Source organism: Pituophis catenifer, unplaced genomic scaffold (assembly GCF_029215685.1).
Source record: "Pituophis catenifer annectens isolate HBS135680 unplaced genomic scaffold, rPitCat1.0.hap2 SCAF_7, whole genome shotgun sequence".
NCBI classification, from domain to species: domain Eukaryota; kingdom Metazoa; phylum Chordata; class Lepidosauria; order Squamata; family Colubridae; genus Pituophis; species Pituophis catenifer.
In genome coordinates, this window is record NW_027256887.1 from 57,764,925 (window position 1) to 57,787,472 (window position 22,548).

General features: G+C 42.0%; 1 protein-coding gene across 1 annotated transcript; it reads right to left on the reverse strand.

The window, feature by feature from the left end:
- Positions 1 to 9,248: 9,248 nt before the first annotated feature.
- On the reverse strand, positions 9,249 to 22,002 carry HEBP1 (heme binding protein 1). Its single transcript, XM_070946762.1, has 4 exons — positions 21,816 to 22,002; positions 14,195 to 14,333; positions 13,882 to 14,062; positions 9,249 to 12,695 (listed from the first exon to the last, which is right to left on the reverse strand). Exons 1-4 carry the CDS (start codon positions 21,891 to 21,893, stop codon positions 12,515 to 12,517), a joined length of 579 nt encoding a protein of 192 aa, XP_070802863.1. The 5' UTR covers positions 21,894 to 22,002; the 3' UTR covers positions 9,249 to 12,514.
- Between the last annotated feature and the right edge of the window lie 546 nt (positions 22,003 to 22,548).

The following is a 22,548-nucleotide window of genomic DNA, read 5'->3' on the forward strand; positions in this document are numbered from 1 at the left end:
AAATGACTTTAAACTTGTAATCCATATAACATCTTCTGTAATGTCTTTCAACTGGATTGTTAATTCCATCACCCATGTTAAGGTAACATCAAATTCAAGTTCCAACAGTATGTTCAGTATCTTCAATTACCATCTGCCCCCATCAATAGTAAATGTTTTCGTATATAAAAAACCACCCGAGTGACTTTATATTTATATTCCATATAGTGTCTTTTGCAATGTCTTTTCATCTAGATTATTAATTCCAACCACCGTATTAGGGTAACAACCAGATCTTCTGCAAGCCCCAATCCCATAGTTCTCTTGCCTTGTAGCTCAGCATAAACGTAATCCATTTGTCAAAGAGTCCAAAATAGAAAGTTCCAATCCACTCAATTTAAGGCCATCTTCCACATCCCAAAAGTAGAGCACTGCAGAGATCTGTCACTCTCCTCAAAATAGTATAAACTAATACTTTGCCTCAACTACATTTTCATGTATTCAATCGTCTCTTAAGTAACTGGCATTACACTGTTGTTTAGTCTAAAAATTTTTTATTTTTGTAGGACCTGCTTCTTCTTTTCTTAACTTTTTGTGGCTTAAATCTCCATCCTGGTTGCCTTTCTATGAGTTGTATATCAACTGATTGATTTCCATGCTGGTCTGTAATTTGATAAGTCATCATATTAGAATCCAAAACCGCCTCTCTTGTATTTATAGGTAGTCCAACTGTGACCTCTGAAGGAGAATCCAAAAGCGGCTCATCCACAAAGGCCTCTGTAACTTGTTGTTTTTCCATTACCTCCACCTCCATCTGCTTAGCCTGAATTTCAATCTCTTGTTGATTTTGCTTTTCTTCATTCCCCTCGTGTGTTATACATGGAGATGTTGAACCCATTTTAAGAACCTTGTAGTAAAATTCTTCCGCTTTTTCACCAGTACTTAGTTGATATCTTTCTCCTTGATATCTCAGTATTATACCAACTGGAACATCCCACCTGAATGGGATGTTTTGTTTCTTTAGCTCAGTCACCAAAAATCCAAAATCCTTTCTATCTTTTAACATCTTGGGCGGCAGCTCTTTAAATATCCAAATCTTCCTTCCATGCATTTCAAGAGTGGAGTTAAAAGACTTTTGCACGATATCATTTCTTATTTCTTTATCAGTAAAGTAGATCACCACATCTCTAGGCAACTGCCTTTGCTTTGCCACCCAAGAATTAACTCTGTAGGCCTTATCAATCTTGCAGGATACCTCTTCAGGACTAACCTTTAAAATCCCAGCCAGAACTTCAGCAGACACCTTTCTCAAATCTTGTCTTTTATTTTCCTGTATTCCCCTAATTCTAACCGCAAATTCCATGAATCTGAATTGCATCATTGTGGCTTCATTTTCAATCCTTTGTTTTATATTATCTTCATTGTAAGTCTTGTAGTCAGCTTCCTTTATTTTTTAAAACTTTTTAAACTCTACTTCTGAGCTTTTTTCTTGAATCATTATTAAATCATTTTCAATTCTTTGTATTTTATTGTCCAAATTATAAATCTTATGATCAACTTCCTTCATTTTAGACTCTATTTCTAAATTGATCTCTTTATCCATCCTCATAATTACATCTAAGAAACTTTTCATATGTTGCTTCAGGATATCATACTTTTGTTGAACCAACTCTTTAATTTCCTGTCAAAAATTTTCAAGGTTCTGGTTCACAATCTTATCATGTCTTGCCATCTCCTCCTTTAGGTCTGTAAAGCCATTCTTCTGCATCTGCAAACTCACAACTTGTTCATGTGGTTTATAAATGGGGGAGCCCCCCCCCCCCACAGCTTGGTTATCTGGCTTTGTCAGTTTTAACGCCATCCTGCCACACAAACAGATTTTTTTTCCCCTTTTGAAAGAAAAAGACTTCTCTCCAGACAATATCAATATCAAGTCTCTAAGAAGGAAGAAGCATGAAATAAGAATTTTTCTCTTCACTCCTAGCCAGCGCTATTGTTTTAGATACTTTGTAATGTATTAAACTATTCAAACGGAAGGACTTTCGCTTTCAGCTTTCTTCTCAAGCCTCAGCCAGTCGCCATTTTAAACTCTCTTTTTTTCCTCCTTTCACTCTCCTTTACTTTTAAAATCAGTCTTAGGGTTAGAAATACTTGCAATTTAGGATCCCAGATCCGGATTTCCTCCTACTTGTTCAGATGATCTGTTAGTTTCATTAATTGGTCTGGTCCCATCGCCTGGCTCTGCAAAAAGCAGAGTTCTCCTGAAGCCCGGAGCAGTGGTGAGCGAAAATAGGGAGCCACATCTTGCTTCGTCCCCAAGAGTAAAACAAAAACTCTGGGGATTTCGCAGAGGGCTCTATCTGCCCTCGCCGGCTCTGTCTCACATTTCCTTTAGGAAATGGAGTTTTTTGAGCCGCCTTTCAGCTGTAAAGGCGGCTCTTTACGGGCGACGGGGCTGGCGGTCTCAAAAGACCGTCTGACGGCGATGGAAGCCAAACCGGAAGCCAAGACAGGATTATTGACATTGGAGCAATTGATTGATACTGAGGATGAATTTTTAACATATGCTATGCTGAGAGACTATATCATCTATGAGATTTAACTCAGTGGCAACATTTACAGCAACAATATTCCTTGGCAGCATTACAGAATAACCAGAATGGAAGGGACCTTGGAGGTCTTCTATTCCAAACCCCCTGCTATCATGTTACCCCTAGTCCTTCTTCTCATTAAACTAGACATACTCAATTCCAGCCACCATTCTTTATATGTTTTAGCCTCCAGTCCCCTAAACATTGCTTGGATCAGCAGCATTTTCAGCTTCTGGGACACCTGAGATACTAGAAGAGCTAGTTAAATCTTTTAAGACTAAAAAAACCTGCTACCAATATTTTTTAGAGATATTTATTATCAATGTACCTATTTGATATGCAAAAATTAAGTGATGAGCAGAATAAAGGCTCCTATATTGCCTAGGTAATGGGAGTGTATCTTAACTTCTATTGCAAGAATGTCAACGGATTTCAAATTACAATTTTTACAACAACAAAAATAGAATTTATTGGACTCCATTGTGCTTGTATAGAAAAGGATTAACACAATATTTTGTTAGAGGTGTAAGAAGGATAATACTTTCTCAAAACATGTTTTTACAATGTCCTATACTTACTATATTTTGCAAGAAAGCATAGGGATATATAAATGTATATAAAGGAGGTGCCATGGCTCAGCGGTTAAAAATGCTGAGCTTGTCAGCTGGAAAGCTGACAGCCTGGGTTGAAGGCCTGCCAATCTAGCAGTACCAAAGCATGCAAATGCAAGTAGATAAATAGGTACCACTTCAGTGGGAAGGTAACAGCATTCCATGTGCTTCACTGTACAGTCATGCTGGCCATATGACCACAGAAGTATTTTCAGACAATAATGGCTTCCTTGGCTAAGAAATGGATATGAGCACCAACCCCTTGAGTGGGATACAACTAGTCAGGGGAAACTTTTAAATGTGACTATGACAAAAGCTAAAATTTTCAGAGGATAACAATCTCTTGAATTACATACCTAGTATGTGGAATTTAACAACTGAGGAATGGAAACGGATTCTCCATGCCCTTACTATAGCTAAAAGACTGATATTGCAACATTGGAAAGATATACTTATGACCCCATTTACTCAATGGATTGAAGACTTGATTTCATTTGCTATTTATGAGCAGATTGCCTATAGACATAGACTTTGTGTGGATAAATGTAATGGAATTTGGGATTCATTTATACAAAATAGAGTTGGTTCAAAAAGTATTATAGTTGTACAGTATAAGTGTGTATGTTTCATTATATAATTTTATATAGCATTGTAATTGTTTACTGTGGCAAATATTCATTTTAATCACATAAATGCTCCCCAATAGTTATGTCTCCTTTCATCTTAACATATATATTTTAATGTTACCTCAAGTTCTAAAATAATAATTTTGAAATAACATGAAATTCACATTTGTCATATTAACAAGAAGCGTTTTCCCTTCTACAGAATTCATTCAAAAAATGGAAAGATCCATTTAAAGCAAATATACCAGAAATAAATTATTTTGCAAGGAAAATCCATTGTAAATGCTAATTAACTTGATGAAACAGTGCTACAAAACCTCATTTTTTAAAAGTATAATTAAATGGTAAATTTTAATTTTTTTTAAAAAAAGGAGGCCAAATTAAGCTCCAAACCATGCGCCAAAAATTCTTTCAACTGGAGGACTGCTGCCAATTTGCATTCTGTAATTTAGGTTATAAGTGAAATTTGCATTTAAATAATATGAGCATGACTTCAGGAAGACAAGTTACTCATATTATTTATGTCAGAAAGTTTAAGGCAAGTTAACAACCATAAGAAAAAAAACTCAAGCAGATGTTGAGACCACTCTGTTTTTCGGTGCACTCACCCATTTCTTCTGCTAAGGTACTTAAATCTTCTAATGCTGTCTTTGAAAAATATAGCAATATACAAGCATCTGGCATTTCAGTCTTATGCTGTATCACTCACCCAAGACATGGAAAGTACACCAGAATTCAGCAAGGCTATGCAATACAAATCAATGTGCAAGAATCAAGCAGCCAGTGCCATAAATCAGAACTACTTGGATAATTAGTGTTATAGCGCGGGAATAACGAGAGGCACAAGCAAGCTAGTGACAACAGCTCTTTAATTCAGAGTGAGACTTCAGCAAAGAAACACAGGCAACAGCCCTCCTTATATACAGTTCTGAAATAACCGTTAACCAATCACAAACATTCTACCATTCAAATCTCCTGCACAAAATAGATACATACATAACACCCCTCCATTCCCAGAAGGCACTTATTCTATCTATTTACATATTTACATACAAAATCACGCAGGTGACCAGGGCGTGATTTCACTCTGGTTAACCTGTGCAGGTCAGTTGTTGGTGAGGCGTAGAGCCAGCCAGAGGGACCTTCCGTCTGTCCTGGCTCCACCAATGGAACCTCCTGGATTTCCCCAGAGGCGTGGCCATCCCCGGCTGGGAGTGTCGACTTGTCGGGGTGGCGCTGGAGCCCCGGCTTACCCGATAAGTAATCCAGTTTACTCGGGCTTGAGATAGCTGTTTTGGAGAAACTTTGGAAGTCAGGTTCAACAGTATTTGGATTTTCGTAGGTTTCACAATCTAAATGCCTTCGCAATTGATCTATGTGCCTTCTCCAGATTTTACCTTGCCCTACGTCTACAGTGTAAGATTTTGGGCCGGTGATTCCCACAATGGTTCCCCCTATCCATAGTGGACCGCTAGCATAATTCCTTGCGAATACTGGGGTTCCTATTTGAAATTGCCTTAATCCTATTTCTTCCCCCTTGAAACTATCTTGGGAATAGTTTGGATGTAGACGGTTGAGAGTACATCTAAGTTTCCGACCCATTAAAAGTTCTGCTGGACTGCGCCCTGTGGCAGTGCACGGGGCAGCATTTTGTATTGTTAAGAATTGATCGATTCTGGCTTGCCAGTCACCCGCATCGAGTCGGGAGAGAGCTTCTTTGGTTGTTCTTACAAATCTCTCCGCAAGGCCATTAGAAGCCGGATGAAACGGAGCTGACAGTACGTGCCTTATTCCTAACTCGGCCAGGTAGCTTTCAAACTGTGTCGCCGTGAATTGGGGCCCGTTGTCTGATACCAGGGTGTCTGGTAACCCGTGGGTTGTGAATAGCTTCCTGAGAACCTTGATTACCGCCTCGGAAGTGGTTGACGGCATTAGGGCTATTTCCAACCATTTGGAAAAAGCATCAACAATTATCAGAAAATTCTGCCCATGAAATGGCCGTGCGAAGTCTATATGAATCCTCCCCCATGGTCCCTTAGGCTTCTCCCACTCTCTAACGGGAGCTACAGGGGGATCCGGTCGGGACTCCTGGCAAGGTCTGCATTTTCCAACCCATTCCATGACATCCTGGTCAAGTTGTGGCCACCACACATAACTTCATGCCAGTCCCTTCATTCTGACTATACCAGGGTGCCCCTCATGTAGCAGTTCTAAAACCCAATGCCTCAACCGTGAGGGAATTCCCACCACCCTATCGCCCCACAATAAACAACCACCAAGCATAGACAATTCGTTCTTTTTGGCAAAAAATACTTGAAACTCCCCACTGTCCACCTTAGTTGGCCACCCTCTCATGACCCAGCCCATAACAGTTCGAATAACATTGTCCTTGGTAAATGCCCTTGCCACCTCACCAGACGAGAGAGGCCCCAGAGATATGACATCAAGCAACAAGACAGGGGTTTCCGGCGCCAGGTTTTCCAACAAATCAGGCAAGGGGAATCGGCTGAGAGTGTCAGCATGGCCCAGAGTCCGGCCCGGTTGGTGGATTAGTCGATACGAATAAGCGGCCAGGAAAATAGACCTGGTCATCTGGGGGGAAAGAGCGGTCGGTGTTGGTTTGTCGCCAGCCAAAAGTCCCAACAATGGCTGATGGTCCGTTACTAGTTCAAAAGTCCGGCCAAACAAATATTCATGAAATGTTTTGACCCCTGCTACAGCCGCTAAGGCTTTCCTGTCCAGCTGGCTGTAATTTCGTTCTGCACTGGACAGGGTGCGAGAGTAATATGCAATGGGCGCCTCTAACCCATTCGGTAGTCTATGGCTCAATACAGCGCCTACTCCAAAAGGGGACGCATCACAGACAAGAACAAGCGGCAATTCCGAATTGTATTGAATTAGAAAACTGTCTTCCGACAAAAGTTTTTTGACAGCTTTAAACGTGGCCGCTTCAGTCTTGCCCCAAACCCAAGAACGTTTTTTCCTAATAATCTGTGTAACAGTTCAGCAATGGTAGCCTTGTCCTTAAGGAACATTGCATAAAAGTTCAGAAGTCCCAGAAATGCCTGTAGTTCAGCCTTCGACTTTGGTGTGAGTGCATTTTGGATGGCCCTTACTTTGCTCTCTGTGGGGTGTATGCCCGTGCCGTCAATTCGGTAGCCCAGAAATTCTACAGATGGTACTGCAATTTTACATTTAGTCTTTTTGACTTTTAGTCCCGTTTCTCTAAATCTGGTGAGCACTCGCCTAACTCTTTCTCCAAGCTGCGCCTCATTCTGGGCACTAATGAGGACGTCGTCAAAGTAGGGTACAACCCCCGGAAGTCCTTGTAATAGGCACTCCATGGTGCTTTGGAAAAGCCCTGGTGCAATGCTAACCCCAAACTGTAGTCTAGTGCATTTGAACGCACCTCTGTGCGTTACTATAGTCTGAGATTCTGCCATAGCGTCATCTACCGGCAGCTGCTGGTATGCCTGCGCAAGGTCTAATTTAGCAAATATCTTGCCAGGGCCCAGGGAATGAAGCAAATGGTGGACGATTGGGACTGGGTACGCGCTCTGTTGGAGCACCTGATTGATCGTGCATTTATAATCAGCGCAGATTCTGATTGACCCATCTGCCTTGACTGGCATGACTATTGGGGTCTCCCACTTAGCGTGATCTACTGGGACAGCACCCCTTGCTTAATCAGTTTGTCAAGCTCTGCGTCTATTTTTGGTTTTAAGGCAAATGGTACTCATCTTGCCTTTAACCCAATCTGGGCTACGTTAGGGTCTAGGTTGAAAGAAATAGGGGTCCCCACATACTTGCCTAGCGTCTCTCCAAAAACGTCCTGGAACTCGTGCAGGAGGCTGTTCTTTAGAGACGGTCCGCTGAGGCTGTGGACACCCGTGAAGCCCATGCCGAGGGCTCGGAACCAACCTAGGCCCAGGAGGCTTGGTAGCGACTTGCTGACGATCGTCAGGGGAAGCTCCTTTTGGAAATCGCCATAGGTGACCCAGAACGTGCCGACGCCTTCCACAGGAACTCGGTTTTCTTGGTAGTCGAGGAGGCGAACTCGTTGTCGTGATAGCTGGTTTCTCTGGAACTTCGGTAGAAGTGACTTAAGCGTTGCCCAGGACATGATTGACAGGGCAGACCCGGTATCGATCTCCATGTCGCATGGTCTCCCTTCAATCTTTACTCTGGTGTAGACTTTTTCCTCTACAGATGTGCTGGCTTGGCCGATTCTCGTGCTGTAGGTGTCTCGCTTTTGATTCTTGCGCCGTTTTCTTGTGCCGCCATCTTCGGTTGGCTGAGTTGAACATGTCGGTTCTGAGTGGTCATTGTGGTCATGTGACTTGTTATTTCTAGGAAATTGAGCTCTACAGACCCTAGCCAAATGGCCCTTTTTTCCACATTGCCTGCAAACGGCGTCTTGATATTTACGGCGTCTTGATATTTACAGGACTGTCTCTCGTGAGCTCCACCACAACTCGAGCAACTTTCTCGGTGATGATTTTGCTCGCCTTTCTTTTTGTCAGTGTGGAAAACGTCCTCATCTGACTCTTCTTCCGTACTGGTCCGCTCTTCCTCTTGGTGAACAGGTGTTGACTTTGGGGCGTCTTTACCTGACTGTAGACGTTGTAGCGCTTCGGCAGCCTTAGTGGACGCTTCGTGTGCTCTTGCTTCGTCAAGCGCGCTGGCTAATGTCAAATCTGGCTTTGCGAGTAGATGCCTCTGTAAATGTGTGTCTCTAACGCCACACATCAGTTGTTGTAGGAGTGCGTCTTCAAGATCCCGGTAGTCGCAATGCGTTGCGGCTTTTCGAAGGTTAGCCTTGTATGCGCTGACCGGTTCTCCTTCTTTTTGTACTTGTTGCCGTAACTCGTAGCATTGTATAAACTTTGAAGGAACGGGAGCGTAGTGGGCTCTCAGATTTGCTTGCAGCACGTCCCAGGCGACCGTCTGAACCGGTGCAGGTTCGCAGAGAGATTCGGCCATCTCAAAAACTTCTGGCCCGCAGTGGCTCAGGAAGAGAGCTCTTTTCCGATTTGCCGAGAGACCCTGCATCTCACTTGCTTCCAGGGAACACTCGAACCTGGTTAGATATGACCCCCATTTCTCTCGGGTCGGGTCGAAGGGTTTTGGCGGAACGTAGGCAGACATTGCAGTATGTCTCCGCAATCCGCTCGTCACCCTGGCTGAAACTCAAAGCTCTTTTTGTTTTGCCTCTATCCCACCTTTGTCGCCAATGTTATAGCATGGGAATAACGAGAGGCACAAGCAAGCTAGTGACAACAGCTCTTTAATTAAGGGTGAGACTTCAGCAAAGAAACACAGCCAACAGCCCTCCTTATATACAGTTCTGAAATAACCGTTAACCAATCACAAACATTCTACCATTCAAATCTCCCGCACAAAATAGATACATACGTAACAATTAACAAATCAAAGATCCATTTGATTCAGCTTTCTGTTTATAATTGTAATGAGACAGCAGCTTTGATGTTTACAAGCAGGACATTACAAGCCTTCCCATCTTTGTACTTCCCAAGAGTCATCCTTTTTCTCAACTAAAAATTCTGTTTATTTTTGCTTGATCTAGCTTTTCCAGCGTGGAGCTGAAGTGAAATGTTTTGTGCTTCCCTAAACCCATATATCTGCTATCTAGGATGATGCTCCTATTTCTATTATAAGCACTGCAATATGAAACAGAAAGCCTATCAGCCACAAGCATACTTTTAAATAGAACAAGTGATTGTATAACCTCATATTTTGTTTCTTTTAATAATTTTTGACAGCTAAATTATTAATCTTTTCAACTAATTTATACTTATGATAGAGGCAATTACACCCTTAGAAATGTAAAAAACTTTTTTTTTTAAAAAAAGGATACATAATAGCAGTTTTGAAATCCATATTTAGGTAAGTAATTGCATAATTATGCAGATGCTGACAAGCCTTAGCAAAAGACAACTGGGTATTTCATGGCTTGAAATTCATGCACCTGTGTAATATTCTGTTATTCTACTGCAATGGCATTAAGAATATGCATTCTTGATTCCAATTCCAAATAAACCAAGAGGGTGTTGGTAATCAGAATCCCACTAAAGAATAAAGCAAACAGATACATTCATATTCCAAGGGTATTCCAGGAACAGTCCAATGGCCAGGGATAGAAACTGACCTACCAAACAGACCCTTTCTGTTGGCCTTGAATCTGCCTTCATCTGTGTTCCTTGAGCATTAGTATTGCTTTGGTCTCAACCTCTGAATCAAATCTGGAAGACCAGCTTTTGGTAGTTTTGGACTATTGGCTCCACACCAATAGTCCAAACTACATGGAGTTGGTTACTCTCCCTATCCAGTCTGGATAGCCTCAAGAAACTTCATTATCTGACGAAAACTCTTGCCAGTGGAGGCATGGCATTTCTTCATATTCTTTAAGATATGATAGGAATTAAGGAAAGAGGGATTTACATTGAGATTCTCCATCTATCATTCATTAGGAGAGAGAGAGAAATGAATATCTTCTATCATACTACGTACACACATAACCACCCCAAATCTTCAGAGTATATTTTTGTTATTTTTGCTAAAATTGAGATTTCATTTTAAAAAATTGCACAAACATGTATCAAACTTGCAACATAATTATAGGCATTAGAAACCAGAAATAATTGTACATGATGTGGCAAAAATAGGAAGGGGATATGTATGAAAGAGTAGCAGAAGATGAAATTTCTTATATAAAACATTAACAATAATAACTTTATTCCCATGATCAACCTTCCCAACCTGGCATCATTCTGCTGTTGTGCTGAGAAGCTGCAGTGCCACCATACCTGAGAAGGTTGCCAAGCTCAGGAAGGATGACTTCCTTCCTGAGGAAGGATGCTAAGCTCAGGAAGGATGGCTCCACAAAGTGATGAAGACAAAGTCCACAGTGTTACAGCAATGGCTTTTGAGACATGAGTAACCTACTCAATTACGTTACATGGCAAGCAGTTATCAGACCCATGGAAGAATCAGAATTATGACAGAATATTTGCTATGCATCCAGAAAACATCAGGTTTTTTGACATATTCAGGTCAGATTGAAAACCTGTTTGGATTTCTGGAATGCTGTTAGGTAGTTTAGTAGTTACACCTATTCAAAAATAGCCTATTTACACATTGTTATTTCTCAATAATGAAAATATCAGCAGCAACATAGGAACTGCCTTTTTCAGCTTTCTCTCCTGCTCTTTATCATCTGGGAGACACCAGGGGGCGTCACCAAGAAACATTTTTTGACTTGGCATTTCTAGCCCTGCCAAGTTATCAATACTTTGGGTGATTTGCCTTTTTAGGTCAGTTGTCAAGAATTTTCTTTTGGGACAGGCTCTTTTCAATGGGATGTAGCTTTATTTTGATAAAATTGCTCTTTATTGTGATGGCATTGGTATTCAATTTTTCTTTTTTTTTATGAGAGGAGGATCAGAAAGTAGGCTATAAATCACCAAATAAGTATATTTGTTGGCTGGGAAATAGCAATATTTGCCTTGTTGAGACCACTTATTCTGCATGTTATACTGTGCTACTTGCAGGTATGATTTAATGTGGCACTTTTGGACAGATGTCAAAATCCCCACCACTTATCCAGTATATCTTTTTTTTTTTAAAAAATCACTTTTTGGGGTCTCAATGGAGCTCTGAAGTAATAATTTCCAATTTTCTGTTCATTCATTTCTGCCTTTCCAAATGTAACTAGATGACCCATAGCTACATTTATTTTTAGTGTAAACTCCTAGTGACTGCCTGGACAAGTCTTTACACTCTGCATCATGTTAAAAATTGTCTCTCAGGAACAAGAATATGTTCCGTTCTCTAGAGTAAAGATACCTCCCTTATAAATACTTAAAAAGGATATACTTTATTCCTTTGCCATCTATACATTCCCATAGTATCCAATGCCCGTTCTTCCCAAGACTGCTACACTTGGAGATGGTAACTATTGTCAGGACTGTAGGAAGTCCTGTTCAGGTTAGCACAAAGCAAGTTGAACTATTGAACAGAAAATGACTATTTTAAGTTTGAAGAACCCTGGTTTAGGATTGTGACTTGCCAAGTTAATTGCTGTTGTCAACAGCCATCTATCATGGGCATCTCATGGGAAGAATGAGAATATGTGCATACTGATGTCATCAGATGTCATGATGCAAGAATGCAGTTGTGTGATTATGTCAATATGGTTTGTTACAGGTATTGCCATCACCGATAGTAATAACATGAACGAAGGGGAAAATAAATTACTAGAATAGAGTTTAGTTTGGCTGTGTTTTAAGGTCTGGGTTAATAAGAACTGACAGAAAAGAGATAACCTGGATTTATTTGAATTAATATTTGGTCTTCCCACAATTCAATAATTGGCCTGTTCATTTGTTCTGGTGCAATAAAAAACTATTTCTTATGGCTCACTTAGTGCAGTTTAAAAATATTGTTCTTTGTAGAAGGCACTTTATTCTTCCTATTCTACGGAGGAGAAAAATCATCTCAAGAAATATAATTTATGCCTTATGAAATAAATGGCAAATACAAAAGAATTTTATGAATATATGTTCATTAAAAATAAAAAGAAATGCTGAATGAATCTCAAATGCAAGCCGTCTTAGTTTTCGTGTTTTCACTTTCATTGCTTTCCATGGCATTGGTGGTTATTTTTCTAGAGTTCCTTCCAGCCTTTTTAATTGGTCACTTTTTTCAACAGCCAAACTTCATTGCGCCGCCCATAGGGTTTCATGGGGGGATCGTAACCATTGCAAAAATAGAAGTCTTTGTGGAAGGATGCCTCATTTCCTAAAGCAGAGGTTAGCTTGGCTGCATAATTCACATAGTCTACTTCTTTTGCATAGCCTCCAAACAGCCTAGGAGGGGGGGAGAAAAGAACAACAACAATTAAAGACTGTAAAAAAAAGTCTACAGTTCAAATCATGTGTGAATGAATTCCAGGGAGATGAATTCGAAAATGAATGCATCAGGGATGACATTATTTGTATTTGACAGGAAAAAAGAGTGAATGATTGAAAGTTATATGTAAATAGTAAAAAAATAGAGCAAGCAAATTAATTTTTGTACTTTAGTAAATTTTAGCACTTTAGTAGCTTATCTATTCTCAAGAGCTGTGTCCGGGTTGTTTCCACAGTTATTCCATTTCACTTCTTCATTCCACAGAATCTGAAATAGCCCAAGTTCAAGATCCAATTTGATACACCTAATACTGGGTCTTAATTTTCTTGAATTGTCAAGGTATATAATGCCCTATCTGCTCTTTAGAAGGCCAGATCCTGAAGATGAAACTCAAATACTTTGGCCACCTAATGAGAAGGAAAGACTCACTGGAGAAGAGCCTAATGCTGAGAACGATTGAGGGCAAAAGAAGAAGGGGATGACAGAGAACGCAGTAGCTGGATGGAGTCACTGAAGCAGTCGGTGTGAGCTTAAATGGACTATGGGGATGGTAGAGGACAGGAAGGCCTGGAGGAACATTGTCCGTGGGGTTGCAATGGGTCAGACATGACTTTGTGACTAACAACAAATAATACCTTACAGAATTATATTAGCAAAATTAAATTTTAAAATGGAACCTCTTGCTTCAATTAACTTAAAAGCTAATGATTCAATAGGGTAGTTATAATTCCCTTGCATCCATAAGAATCATGCCTTGATGCACAGATATTGTCTTTGAAATAAATGGAAGCTGTTGTGAAATTAAAACTATATTTTTGGGTTGTGCCAATAGAAAAATGCTTTGTACTACTGCATGTTGAAATAAGCACTCAAGATAACTCGCTGATCCAACGTTAACTATGATTATAATCTGCTGAATATTAAAAATTAACAAAGATAATAAAATCCAAAGTATTCCTAGAAAATCTTGTGCTCCCCAGTTGTTCAGTCCTCATAGTCTCTGTAGCCAAGGCCAATAGCTTTGTTAGAGAGGGTGATAAGATTTCAGGTTGACTACATTTGGGAAGTACCAATTTAAGGAAAGTGAATGGCAGCCATGGACAAATCTGAGTCCTTCACTCAAACTTCTTTAAAGAAACTTACGTAGAATAAACAACCATTTCTTCCCTTTTCTCAACCTGGATGCTCTCATCAGTCGGTGAAGGGGGATTGTTCTGGAACTGGCTTGGAATCCGTAGCAGAACTTTCACCTTGTGCTGCAATGATCCGTCCTCTGCAGGAAAGACTGTGCTACACACTGGGGCCATCATCCCCATGCCAGCTCCTGAGAGTAAATGAATAATTGGTTCTTTATTGACAAACAAAATTATGTTCACCTATAAATAGGTTTTTCAGTGTTGCAAATATACAGCTAAGCAACTGAGTTATAAAGAGAGTCCTGAAAAGGGAACCTCACCTTGATTATTGCTTCCTCCAACATATTTAAGGAGCTTCAGCACTGCTTCACGTAAAGCCTCGTCAAAAGGCTTTCCAGAGAGTTCAACACTGGCAAACATCCCACCTTCATATGTCCTTTCCTCATAGGCTACATCATCCTAGTATCCCAAGAGATAAAAAAAAAAAGATTAATTGATGCATTGCTATAAATATTCATACAAAAAGGGCAGCTCATTGCAAGAAGTAATCTATAGGTTGGCTACTTACCTAAGAACTAGAAAACTCTTTAAGAGAGATAATGAATTATCTATGCATAGGTTTTCTATTCAAAGAGTAGTTTTGAAAAATAAATCCCATTTAATCTTTAACCCAATTCTAACCATAACACCAGTGGTGGGTTCCTCCCAGTTTGGCTCGGTTCTGCCGAGCCAGTAGCAGTGACGATATGATGTCACCGAACCGGTTCTGCCCCCCACCCCCCACACGTTATTCTTAGCTTTTATTTGGCCCCACCCCCAATCTATTGCTGCCTCCCAAGTCCCAGCTGATGGGCCATAAGGAAAAAAACTGTTTAAACTCTTGCCGCTGGGCTTCAAAGGGCCGCCCTACCCTAATCAGTGGTAAAAGGCGGTTTGGTGGTAGGCCAGTGCCTCCAAAAACAAATGAGTAGACCAGTGCCTGCAAAAATAAATGGGTAGACCGATGCCTGCAAAAATACATGAGTAGACCGGTGCCTGCAAAAATAAATGGGTAGACGGATGCCTCCAAAAACAAATGGGTAGACTGGTGTCTGCAAAAATACATGAGTAGACCGGTGCCTGCAAAAATAAATGGGTAGACCAGTGCCTGCAAAAATACATGAGTAGACCAGTGCTTGCAAAAATAAATGGGTAGACCAGTGCCTGCAAAAATACATTAGTAGACCAGTACAGCTCTGCAAGCAGTTAAAAGCCTGGTATACCAGTACCTCTGCTAAATCCTAAAGAATTGTCACATGACCATCAAGCCACGCCCACAAAATAAGCCACGCTCACAGAACCGGTAGTAAAAATTTTTAGAACCCACCCCTGCATAACACCGTTCTATACATGATGCTCTACAATTATTGAATAGTCAGAGAGGCAATAACAAGCCAAGAACTCTATTATAGCCTGATTCCCATCTCCTGTCCAAGGCTGTTGCCACCAACTGTCCAATGGATGATATAAAGTGCTATAATAATTGCAGTATAAATATTTATACAACCTAAACATAAGAACATTAAAGAGTGATATAAGTACGTGCAATAAATAAATGCTAATATTAAGCAAACAGAAAAACTTCTTCACAACAGAATATCCACCAAGAAGTAGAGAACTGGCCTCAATCATTCTAAGATTGAATTCAGGAAATAAGTGTTGGAAACCATGTATATGCAGAAGTTTGCAAAATATGTCTTCTGTTTAAAAAGAAAATCTGTAGCAGTCTATATTACAAGCCAATGAGGTGCAGGCTTGCTAACATGCCCCAATATACTTAATTAATTAATAAAAGAAATGGGACAGATGTGGAATTGAGTAACTGAGATAAGGCCTTGGCTGGCAGACTGGCACGCAGAAAAAGAATCACCCCATGTTTGATTGAGTTTCCTTATTTGCATATGGATGTACAGATCAGAGGCGGGTTTCAGCAGGTTCTGACCAGTTCTGGAGAACCGGTAGCGGAAATTTTGAGTAGTTCGGAGAACCGGTAGTAAAAATTCTGAGTGGCCCCGCCCCCATCTATTCTCTGCCTCCCAAGTCCCAGGATGAACTGGGACTTTGATCAGGAGGAAATGGGGATTTTGCAGTATCCTTCCCCCGGAGTGGGGTGGGAATAGAGATTTTACAGTATTCTTCCCCTGCCACGCCCACCAAGCCATGCCATGCCCACCAAGCCACACCCACAAAACCGGTACTAAAATTTTTTGAAACCCACCATTGGTACAGATCTCCTTTATAAAACGTTTTATTATTTCAATTACCCTTTTTATTCACTCTGATATTGTCTGTGAAATAAAGCGCTTGAGGCCATTCCCCTGGCCTCTTCCACATAGCTCGGCAAAGGTTGCTGATATGGTAGAATACAAACTTTGCCAGGAGAATAACTCTGCAGATGTCTGGGCACCCCACACTCATTCAGTGGAAGTCGTAGCTTCCCTTCTCCTAATTCAACCAGGGCAGGCAATACCAAAACCTCAAATGCTTGAAGTGGAAGGGAAATTGTGTCTCTGTTAACCCAACTCCCCACTCCATCCCTCCTCCTCTGTTTGAAAAACCTTTGCCTTGGAAAGAAGGGGAGAGAGAGCTGGAGTTGAGAAAGGACTCTGTGGAGCAGGGGTCTCCAACCTTGGCAACTTTAAGCCTGGTGGACTTTGCTGGCTGGGGAATTCTGGGAGTTGAAATCCTCTAGACCTAAAGCTTGGAGACCCCTGCTCTGGAGGAGACCAATGAGGAGGAAGACATAAGCAAGATGGAGAATGGAAATAGCTACATGGTTTCAGTGGGCCAGTTTATAGGAGAAGCATAGAGAAAACCAGTTCTCAAGTAGAGCTGCGGTAGGGGTGAGGCTGAACTTTTTGGAGACCAGAGGTGATTGGCAGCTGCGACATTGCTCGCACCTTTTCCAGAGGCATAGCAAAAGCAGACTCAGCAGGGCCCATGGTACAGCACAGCTCTAGAGGTACCCAGTTTCCTCCCTGGCATGTTCAGACTATATAAAAAAAATCCCGCCTGAAACCATGATGCACCTCTACTTATCACAAATGACTTTACACAAAATGATAAACCATAATGCAATTTATTTATGGTTTACAACATATGTATCAGGCTTGGGGGCTTCTAAACCATGACTTAAGGCCTACATGAAGTATAAATCTGGTCATTTTAATTTGATCAACATAGTCACTAAAAGAGACCACAGATTACTGCCTTGTATGAATCCAGTGGATAATAATGAGTTACACAAATCAGTAGACTAACTCAGTAGAAGTCGGTTTTCTTTGTTCCTGTGATATTTTATCACGATTAGTTTAAATCAAGTAATTTTAGATTTTTCTTTGGGTCCCCCCACTTTTTGCTCTATTTTACTTTATATTAGTTGTATTGTGTTTAAAATGTTTGATACAATTATACATTTTAAAAGAAACACAATGAGGGACCTGCAACCTGCATGTAGCCCTAGGAGCTTGTAAACTTTGCTGCAAAACTTTAGCAACTTTTTTTTCAGCAGCAGCGGAATTTTGGGGCATTCTTTTAACTGTGTCATGGCTGGGGAAAAAAAATGGTTAAGTAGGGGTGAAAGGTTTGGCCCATTAATCCTTAAATAAAACACATGCACATATTTAAGTGGGCTGTGAAAAGACTGCTCAGCCCTGATGTAGCTTGCCTCCTGAAGCATGGTCATGTTGACCTTGGCACAACATTGGGAGAAACAGGGCTGGAAAGAGGTATTTTAAGCCCAGAATCATCACTGGGGTCATCCCCACATCCCTTTTGTTCCTACAAGTTGGCAGACAACTCCATGCAATTAGAGTAGATTTTCAATATACACATAGGACTCCTATTCTATTTCATTCTCATTTATTTTACAGGTCTGGGCACTAAATAAACTTTCCTAAATTTCTTAGGGAAAGGTGGGATACAAATGTGGCAACTACGTGATAGATTTGGAACATAAACATTCATGCTGAGTAGCAGGAGAAAACACTACCAGCTGTGAAATAGCTAGTAATTTGCCTTCTATGCCTCTCATAGAAAGAAAATGTAAGATTTGACTAGCATCTATGCCCGTGATGGCGAACCTATGGCACGTGTGCCACAGGTGGCACGTGGAGCCATATCTGTGGGCACGCAAGCCGTTGCCCTAGCTCAGCTCCAGCATGCATTCCCCTTCCAGGAGTCTCCACGTGGCCCGTTTTGGATGCCAGGTAAGTACAGGGCTTGCGCAGAGGCTCTGGGAGGCCTTTTTCGGCCTCTGGAGGGCCTCCGGGAGGCGGGGGAGGCTATTTTCACCCTCCCCAGGCTCCAAGAAAGCTTCTGGAGCCTGGGGAGGGTGAAAAACGGACCTTCCGGGCCACCACTAACCTTTTTGCCATCGCGTGCCAAAAGCGTGGGGAGCGTGGGGGGGGTGTCGTGTGCTCATGCACAGCGGTGGGGGTGTCATTGAATTATGGGTGTGGGCACGCCCGCACATGACCCCCTTGCGCTCCCCCCGCTTTTGGCATACAACAGCAAAAGGGTTAGCCATCACTGATCTATGCTGTTGGTTTTCTATATCACAGTACAAGGATTGGGCTGTGTATGTGTTATTCCTCAATGTGCAATTTTCATACAAGAAAGAAAATGTTCACATTATTAGATAGAATAGTTACAGCCATAAGCCTACAGCTGGGAGCTATAAAGGATTTAAGATATGTGGCTTGCTATGTCATGTAAAATACTTCCAAAAAGTGCAAGGTTTCTCTGCAGATAATTTTGCATCTTCCATTTTGCACCTGGGCCAAATGGAATATGAGGTAGAAATTGTGTCTGGAGCCATAAAGGTCAGGATGAAGAGAATCATTAGACTAGATTAACAGAGTTGGAAGGGATCTTGTAGGTCATCTAGTCCAACCCCTTGCCCAAACAGGAGACCCTACACCATTTCTGACAAATGGCAGTCCAATATCTTCTTGAAAGCCTCCAGTGATGAAGCTCCCACAATTTCCAAAGGCAAGCTGTTCCATTGGTTGATTGTTCTCACTATCAGAAAAATTCTCCTCATTTCTAGGTTGAACCTCTCCTTGATCAGTTTCCATCCATTATTCCTTGTTTGGCCTTTGGGTGCCTTGGAAAACAGTTTGACCCCTTCCTCTCTGTGGCAGCCCCTCAAATATTGGAACATGGCTATCATATCTCCCCTGGTCCTTCTCTTCACTAGACTAGCCATGCCCAGTTCCTGTAACCGTTCTTCATGTTTTAGTCTCCAGTCCCCTTATCACCCTGGTTGCTCTTCTCTGCACTTTTTCTAGAGTCTCAATATCTGTTTTATAGTATGGTGACTAAAACTGGATGCAGTACTCTATGGTGTGGTCTTAGTACAGCTTTATAGAGTGCTATTAGTACCGCACCTGATCTTGATTGAATCCCTCTTAGGATTCAATCAAATTTAGGATTGCATTGGTTTTTTTGGTTGCCACTGCACACTGCTGGCTCCTATTTAACTGGTTGCCCACTAAGACTCCAAGATCCCTCTCACCGTTACTGCTATTAAGCCTGGTTTCACCCAGTCTAAATGTGTACTTTTGGTTTTTCTTGCCTAAATGTAAGACTTTACTTTTCTCTACATTGAATTTCATTTTCTTAGATAGGGCCCAGTGTTCAGGTCTGTCAAGATCCATCTGGATCTTAAGCCTACCTTCTAGGGTGTTAGCTATTCCTGCCAGCTTAGTATCATCTGCAAATTTGGTAAGTTCCCCTTCTATTCCCTCATCTAAGTCATCTATGAAGATATTGAAGAGTACTGGGTCTAAGATGGAACCTTGTAGTACTCCACTGCTTACTTCCCTCCATGTAGACGTAGACCCATTAAGGACTACTTGTTGAGTACAGTTTGTCAGTCAGTTACGAATCCATCTGGTGGTGATGCTATCTATCCCACTTTTTTCTAGCTTACCAAGAAGTAGGTTGTGGTCTACTTTGTTGAATGCCTTGTTGAAGTCTAAGTATATTATGTCCACAGTATTTTGCTGGTCTACTAATTTAGTCACTATGTTGAAGAATGAAATAGATTGGTTGGCATGATCTGTTTTTAACAAACTCATGCTGACTGCTAGTTATTACATTACTCGTTTCTAGATGTTGGCAGATCTGTTTTTTTACTATCTTTTCCATATCTTCCTGGGTATTGATGTTAGGCTGATTGGTCTGTAGTTTCCTGGATCTGTTGTTTTTCTTTTTTTGAAGATGGGAACCACATCAGCTCTTTTCCAGTCCTCTGGTAGTTTCCTGGTGCTCCAGGATTTTTGAAAGATGTGGTTCAGTGGTTCTGAGACAACATCTGCAAGCTTCTTTAGAATTCTGGGATGTAATCCATCAAGTCCCAGTGATTTGTATTCATCAAGATCAGACAGGAATCAAATTGAGGCTCACATTAGGGAAGACAAAAGAGTTGTTGATTCAGGAGACAATGGATTCCAGGATGGTACCAACTTGAGGTTTACAGGAGTTGGGCTGAAAGAACCTATCTGGGGTTCTCATTCAGCTCCTGTTAAAAGATCAGATGGAAGCCATAGCCAGGAAAGCTTTCCTCAGTTTTGAATGGTGTACCTGTAATGGTCTTTCTTGAAATTAGAGCTGCTGCCAATTATCACTCGTAACATCCTATTTGGACCACCATAACTCACTTAACAAGAATCTGCCCTTGAAGACTGTCCCAGAATTCAATTACTGTGTACAGAACATACTCACATACTAATACAGAGAATTCAAGGCTACTGTTATAATAGTACAGCAGTATGCACTGGTTGCTGGTTTGTTCCAAACGCAACTGAGGTTGCTGGTTATAACCTAATCAAATTGCAATCTGATGATCTTTAGACATACCTATTCCAAATAGAATCTAATAGCTCAAGATTGGTGGGCCGAGGATGCATGTTTAAAGCATAGACACACACTGCCCTGTGCGGTATGACAAATGGCAGGTTGGAACCAACATACTGTGTTGGCCTTTCTTTATGGAATAGTTTCTCCCAGATGAGAATAGCATTTGCCTTCCCCCCCCCCCCCACTCCAAATTGTCAATCTGGGTTGGTCACTGGGACCAGAGGTTTAGTCTTCCATGCTGGAGCCCAACCTCAGAGAATTTCTCTCCCACCAGAATGTGTGCTCTGAGCTATTCTATAGGTAGGATTTATATGGTGTCTGGTTGTGTGTGGCCTTTTAGTTGATTGGGTGGTTGATGACCCGGTGTTAAGTTGTTGGCTGCTGTTTCCTTCTGCTGCCAAGTCTCCAGCTCCTAAGTACCTGATAAGCTGGTGGTAAATCAGCACTCCTGTTGACTGACAAGGGGCCCCGTTTCCCAGCCTTGTTTAAATTCGATTTGGTCCTTTGGGGACTGAGATTAGTAGGTTATCCTGGAATGAGAAGATTGCTCTTCTCAAACCGTCTGGATCGCCTCAGATTTGAGTTTGACTGAATTTAAAGAGTAGAACAACTTCTCCTTCATGGGCAGCAATTGCAAACATTCCCCATTCTAGCAGTTGCTCGGCTTATTGTACTGGGTTTGTGAAGTCTGTTGAGCTACTGCTTGCTTAATCGGTTAAGCCAGGGGTGGGCAATTGTGGCTCTTTCACAACCTGTGGACTTCAACTCCCAGAATTCCTGAGACAGCCAAGCTATCTCGGGAATTCTGGGAGTTGAAGTCCACAGGTTGTAAAAAAAGCCACAATTGCCCCACTCCTGGGTTAAGCCAAAATTGACTCGGTTTGCATTACAGACCATACGACGAGGTGGGTGAAGGAAGCCCCCAGTTGCCCCTTTCTTCCTGCCCCTCCCTCTGGGAGGCTCCCACTTCCTTGTCCAGTCGAGGAGGCGACCGAGGCGATTCGTGTGGCCCTAGGGAGACCCCGCCCTCATTCCTACCTTCTCCCCCTTGCTCAGAACCCGGCAGGGCCAAAGCTCCGCGGTCCCAAAAAGGGAATTTCTGATCATTCCAAACATGCTGAAGGGTTCTGGCGGAGGATCCCGCTCGGCAAGAAGCAGCGCTGCCCGCCCGCTTGGGTTTCGCGCAGAGAGGCGAAGGCTGCGCGGCGCTCTTGCTCCGCCCTTCCAGCGGTCAACAAGTGCTGAGGGAAGGGCGAAGAAGGAAGGGGAAGCGAGCAGCAGCGGTTGGATAAACTCGTGCGGACCAGACTCTCGCAGTGGTCTCCAACCTTGGCAACTTGAAGCTTGGCGGACTTCAACTCCCAGAATCCCCCAGCCAGCTTTGCTGGCTGGGGGATTCTGGGAGTTGAAGTCCGCCAAGCTTCAAGTTGCCAAGGTTGGAGACCCCTGGACCGGAGCACGAACAGCGCAGTCGCCCATTTCGCTGTTCCTGCGAAGAGTCTGGGAGGTTGTGCCAGGCCAAAAAGGAAGAAGATATTTTGGCAGGGCTTTTTGTTGTTGTTGAGGGGCGAAGGAGAAGAAAAACTTGACTCCCGCGCCGCCTCCAACAATCCGAAGGGTAGAAATGAAAGGGACCGAAGCTTTTCCCAAAAGTGGTAGTAAAGTTTCCTGAATGAAGTAGAGCAGGAGCAATTTTTGGAAAACAAAAAACAGGAGCAGTTAGAAAAAGGCAACACGCGATAGGCGTGGGGAATGGCTAGCTAGCTACCAA

What these genes read in the sequence shown, in the direction of transcription:
- HEBP1 (XM_070946762.1), bottom strand. Translation starts at nt 21,893, where the DNA reads ATGTTTGGAATGATCAGAAATTCCCTTTTTGGGACCGCGGAGCTTTGG. An exon ending in TGGAGGAAGCAATAATCAAG is followed by an intron (nt 14,063 to 14,194) that starts GTGAGGTTCCCT and finishes ATTTACTCTCAG; the next exon opens with GAGCTGGCATGGGGATGATG. An exon ending in GAAATGGTTGTTTATTCTAC is followed by an intron (nt 12,696 to 13,881) that starts GTAAGTTTCTTT and finishes CCCCCCTCCTAG; the next exon opens with GCTGTTTGGAGGCTATGCAA.